General features: G+C 34.9%; 1 protein-coding gene across 1 annotated transcript; it reads right to left on the bottom strand.

Moving 5' to 3' along the window:
* Positions 1–2,987: 2,987 nt before the first annotated feature.
* On the bottom strand, positions 2,988–5,539 carry LOC110715263. The gene is made up of 2 exons (XM_021893827.1): positions 5,173–5,539; positions 2,988–4,407 (listed from the first exon to the last, which is right to left on the bottom strand). Exon 2 carries the CDS (start codon positions 4,323–4,325, stop codon positions 2,988–2,990), a length of 1,338 nt encoding a protein of 445 aa, XP_021749519.1. The 5' UTR covers positions 4,326–4,407; positions 5,173–5,539.
* Positions 5,540–5,992: the final 453 nt, after the last annotated feature.

Below are 5,992 nucleotides of genomic sequence, written 5' to 3'. Positions count from 1 at the left end.
AAATTTCTCCATTTGTCCCTAAATTGTTTAACTACATTTGTCCCTTAGTTGTTTAATACTTCGTATATTATATGATCTAAGTTCATTTTTAGTAAATTACAATTTAGTTTTTTTTTTTTTTTTTTATTATTATTACTCGTGTCGATATATTTTTTTAAAAGAGATAATATGATAATATCAACACTATAAAGAGTTAGATTAATAGGCGAGCAATGCACAATAGGCTTCCCAATGGACTCCTATCCGAAGTTTGTCAATGGAGGTGGAATGCCTTGGAGACTATGGAGAGTTACGTACATTGTAAGGATTCGATCTTGTTTAATCGTCTATCTACTTAATTACTTCTATGTTCTATCATAGAACATCTTTGGAACATCTATAACTTAGACATATGGGTATGCAAAAAATCCCTTAAAAAAAACATAATTTGAAAATTTGAGATAAAGGTAACTGAAATTGTAGTGAAAACCAGCCTGGCTAGATGGTCCAAAGTACATGTTACACCCCGTAATATAACATGCAAAAACTAGTGAATTACACCCATCACTTTCATTTCTTCATTCTAAAGCATACTTACAAAGTTATAATTGCTATAAATAAAATTAATAAATTTTAAAAAATGAAATGAAAAAAGAGAAGGAAGTGGATGAATTGTAGTGCATGTAACTGCTTTATAACAGCTTTATGAAAATAAATAAAGTGTGAAATATGACCAGGAAAGTACGAAATGAAGTGAGACCTCCACTGTCTTTTGCTTCTTGTAGGAGGAGATTGGAATAATTTACTCTTGAGATTTAGTAAGCAAAACTTTCCAATCTCATAAATTTATGTAATTATATTCATATATCATTAACTAATGTACAATATTATATAGTACGAACATATATGGCAAACCACTTATAAGTTACAAGCTTACGACCTAGGATTATGGTGCTACAACTAAAACTCTAAAACGGTACTTGGATGATTGTATGGGAGATTTCCTAAATTATTGTCAATTTCTACGATTTCATTATTGTTTATGGACATAAAAAAGATTACTGGATTTATTGTAAAATTCATATGCTATACTCCATTAATGTCCCTAATCTCCAAATATGGTAAAAATAAATTTTAAAACATTAGCTTGTACTTAATGTCCCTAATCTCCAAAAACAAACAACTCATGCATCATTACTCCATTAATTTCTCACTAACAATTTTTTGGCGTGGGATTCTCTTACCTCCCCCCTCACATAAGGTCTTGTTTAGTTGTTTGTTAGATTGAGTCCGATTGGTATGTGTAATATACAAGTACAACATAACGCTTCTCCTTAGCTACTAAAAAAATGTTGGTAAATTTGCTGGGCCCAATAAACGGTTTGGACAAACTGCAAGTTGAGCCCAAGGTCCATGTTTCACAAGCCTTTTTTTTTTATTTTTTTTTTTATTATATAATTTTTTAAATAAAGGATGGTGTCCTATGGTTTTGAAGTACTTTTGCGAAATTTGATATTCCACCCCTTGTCAATCTTGGTAATTATAGTTGTTAAATACTGTAATCAATTCAATCAAAAGCTGTGTATTTTTCTACTAGTATTTGAGATATCAGTTCAGTCTTTACAATACTTGTTTCAAAGGAAGGAACTTTGGTCAGATGTAATAGGCACCTAACATGTTAGATTTTCAATCATAACATTACTCGAGTCATTCGCATATAGTTTCAATATATAATGTTGGTATTTTTGCGATAGACAAAATAACAGAAAGCATTATGGGTTAAAGAAAATTTTCATACCAAATTTCAGTTTTGTTAATGGAGACTACAGTGTGTTATCAACAACTTTATAAAGCCCAAAGTAGTGTTCTCCCAAAGCCAACAAGAAATGCAGAGTATATCGCATCTGAAGACTGTTAATGCTTAGACTGGCCAAGGTGTTAGGATACAATTAACAAACCTTCAGTTCATCTGATGATTCTGAAATTCTAAGGCATTGAGGACAAGGTGCATATAGTTATGTCCAATCAAGTGGCGACTACTAACAATCATTGATCAACAAATGTACTAGATGAATTCTATATATGGGGCTCATGAAGGTTGCTATACCAGACATAACTGTGGGAGCAAAATATTCTTTCTTCAGAAGTCACTATGAGGAGTTTCATTCTATTCAAACATATCAAATTGGCATCTTTGTAAGAAACTTCAACAAACTATTCACAACAAAATGACAGAACAAAACAATGAACATAAGTAGGTTTTATGTGAAAAAAAAAGAAAAAAAAAAAGGAAAAAAAAAAAAAAAGAATGATTCAGAATGACATGCTATTGATGTCCAACTAATTGCAAAGCGAACAGTTGAGCAATAAGCAAAGAATGTATAATAAAAGCACAAGAAAATTCTAGGAAACATAGATAGAAAGAACTTACAAACATCAAATAAATCCCAAAACATGGCTAGATCAAATTGAAAAATGCAAACTAGTACTCTGTACAGAACTAACCTCAATGTCAGAACAAGATTCAAACACTTGCAGTTCTATGGTTAAGTCAACTTCAATAAATGTGACTTCACCATCTTTGAGAATCAAATACATAACATACATGAACGCCTATGCCAATCTGAAGCAAGTGTAAAAGATGAACTGACGAGGACCCAATCGTGTAGTAAATCCCAATTATAACTGTTGTCTGACTTCCCGTAAGCAATCTACAATAGTCTAGAATCTAGTTGCTACTCAACTTATGTACATTGCATTACTAGAACTGTTAGATCAGATAAATAAGATTTTCACTTAATTCTAGTTCCAGGAGGCCATCTGTCTGTAATTAATTTGAGAAGGCGGCAAAGCTACCTGTTCAACTGGCCTCTCTCTTGCCTCAAAAAATCCATTCTTCAATGGAATCAAAAGCTCCGGGGTGCCAAATCCCCTGCTTCCATTTTCCATAAGAGGTATACTACCATTGGGAAAGAAAGTCGGTCTCATGTTTGCTAAAGCATGAGGATTCAGTCCTTGAGGACTTTCCAGGAATTGGACAGCCCCAGGGTAGGCTGCAAGAACAGAACCTGATATTTGGGGAAGTGCAGCAGCACCATGCTGATTGTTAAGGTGTGGTGGAGACTAGGGGGATGTAATGTAGGGGATAAATTGTTAACTTTTCCGATGTAAAGTCCAGAAGGTATCATCATCTGCACTTGCTCAGCTGTCGGGGCAGCCACAAGAAAAGGGTGGGGTTGAACGTGACTAAAGCCTCGCATAGAACTAAGATCAACCCAGTATGAAGGTCTTCCCAATTCAAAATTGGATTGACTGGCATTTCCTCTGAAACAAGTGGCTGTGTTAGCTGCAACACTTTTTCTGAGCAGCTGCTGGTTTTCACTGTGTTGATTATGATGAATGTAGTTCTGTGTATCCTCGATCACAGGATTGTCATTTAGATCAAAACTTGATGCACTAGCTTTATGATGATTTACATCACTTGCACTTTGGCAATTCAGGTCAAGGAGAAATTTTTCAGGCTGCTTTGAAGTGAAGTCCACAGAAGTCTCTTCACCAGGATATTCTGAATCCATTGTTGCAGCAACATTGAGGTCAAACCCTCTATTACTGTTAGTTATACTTCCTCTTTCAGAATTCATGAAAGAAGTGGAACGGAAAGCGCTGATATTTCCTGACCTTTTCCATCCAAGCTCTCCACCAAACTGCAACGGTTTCTGAGGCAAGCCCATAGGAACCCCAACCTTTGCTACCACTGATATTGGTGGAATTTTGTGGAATTCTGCTCCATTTTCCTCCATACCTTCATTCAGATCAAAGTTACAATGACGTGAGCTTTGCAAACTAATAGCTGTAGAATCTGATTTTGTAGTTACAACGGATGACTCATGCTCTAGAAAAACAATTTTTGATTCATGTGACTGAGTTAAAAATGGTTTCCTCTCAACCAAATCTTCATTGGAGGACTGACATGGTTTCGGATCAGTAGAATCAACTGAACTTAGCTGAACCACTTCACCACTTTCTTTAGATGATGCTGAATCAGTTTTGAGTAGCTTATTATGGTCAGGCCCCTTGTTGGTATGACTTTCATGACAGACTTCTGCCGTCACAGATGAATAATCTGGTTCTTTCCTCTTTCCATTAGAGGTTTGTCCAGTTTCTGATCTCAGATCGCTCCTGACAGAAGTCTGCTGTGCAGAGTGAAACCTTTCAGACAAAACAGTAGAAACCTCGGCATCTCTAGGATTATGTACACTTGTTTTGTTCTCGCCAGTCGAGGAAGCGAGTCCATGACTAATGTGACCACTAAAAGAGACATTACCATCAACTTTACTCTTCTCCATACTACTTATCAGTATTCAGCTTCAACAACAGCTTCCAATTCACTTAACCACCCGCAATAAGTGTTTCTCAGAACTTTCACCCCTACAATAATGCCAGAAGAAATAATTCACTAATCTGACACTAAAAATAAGCTTATATAGGATAAGGGAACAAAATAACACAGAATTTAACCCCAAAAATTATTACTTTTACAAAAAATGACATTCAATTGGGTGAGATCCCACCACTCGAACTCTTCATTTTATACCAAAAACATGAATTTATTAACATTAAATAGCCGAGTCTAACACTTAGACACATCTCCAGCCGTGGCAAACATAAGTATCCAAGTCTAAGTAACATAAGATCAAACAACATCCTCCAACTTTGCACAAATTAATTAGCCGGAGAACAAAATGCAATCTCTAACCAGATTTTTTTAACATTTAACAAAAATGCACATAACCCAGCATGAAAAATCCGCATTAAAACATCAAAATCTAAGCAATCATAATTCTTCAAAACCCTCAGAAAATGAAACATAAATTATCAACCCATATTCCAGCACACAGCAAGATGCAAACTTTCAAAAACCCAACAAAAATATAACCTTAATAAATGAACAATGAACACCAAATAATGCCAAAAACAGTAAGTCTTCAAAAAAAACATAAAACCCAGAAAGAAAGATTAGGCCTTTTTTTCCGTATGTCAAACAACAAAACTCCAAACAAAAGTTCAATCACTAGAAACCCAACAAAATAAATATCACAAAATTCAAGATTACAAAAGAAACAGAACCCTAGATTTACTAAAAACATAAACCCAAAAAAAAAAAAAAAAAAAAAAAGGAGATAGAATCAATACCTGAAGTGAAGAAGAACAAAATGAAGGTTCAGTTCACAGAAAGAAAAGCAAGTAAAAAATAAAACAGAGAAAAAAAAGGCTAATAACAAGAAAGATTATGAGAGGTTAACAAAAAATCAGCCACTTTTTTCTCTTCTTTTTTCTTTTTTTTTTTGTTTTTGTTGGTTAAAATTCCAAAAAATAATCACTCTGAAAAAAATGCAAACAAACAAACAAAACAACCTTGCTTCATCCTCTCCTTTTTCCACTTTTGGAGACAATGGTGACCCAGATTTTTTAGGAGATTTTCATTTTTATTTAAATTTTTAGATAAAATAGGTCACTGAAAATGAAAAGTGGGAAGAAAAAAACAAATAGAGATACTGTTGTAGTAGGCTAGGAACTGAGACTAGGAGAGGAGGAAGAGAAGGAGGTGGGGCCCATTTAGCGCCCTCCATCTCTGACGGAGCAGTATGAATTTAGTGGGTCCTATCAGGTATGGATGTGGGTCCCACTCTCTAGTATTTTTTTTGGGGAGTGGTCATTCCCCTAGCCTTCTGTCCGTACATTTACCGACAGTGACATCTTTTCTCCTTTCCCCTCGAACCATGGTGGAGTAGTTTGATTATCTTGTATTTCCTCCGTTTCACTTAAAATTGTAACACTCGTATATTCGTATTATATGTAACACTCGTATGTTCTGTTTGGTAAAACTAGCGATAACGAATAGGTTTTACCGATCGAGTCCTGAGTAGTTGTCAATTGAGGGTGGATAAAGGTGAACTGTCAAAGTAACGGATGATAATATGTGTATTTGTCAAAGCAATACTCGTATCTCCGT

The sequence above is a fragment of the Chenopodium quinoa genome, unplaced genomic scaffold (genome assembly GCF_001683475.1).
Source record: "Chenopodium quinoa cultivar QQ74 unplaced genomic scaffold, ASM168347v1, whole genome shotgun sequence".
NCBI classification, from domain to species: domain Eukaryota; kingdom Viridiplantae; phylum Streptophyta; class Magnoliopsida; order Caryophyllales; family Amaranthaceae; genus Chenopodium; species Chenopodium quinoa.
This window is presented reverse-complemented; position numbering and strand designations above follow the sequence as displayed.

Excerpts from the sequence above, each read along its gene's own strand:
- LOC110715263 (XM_021893827.1), bottom strand. The coding sequence starts at position 4,325 with ATGGAGAAGAGTAAAGTTGATGGTAATGTCTCTTTTAGTGGTCACATT.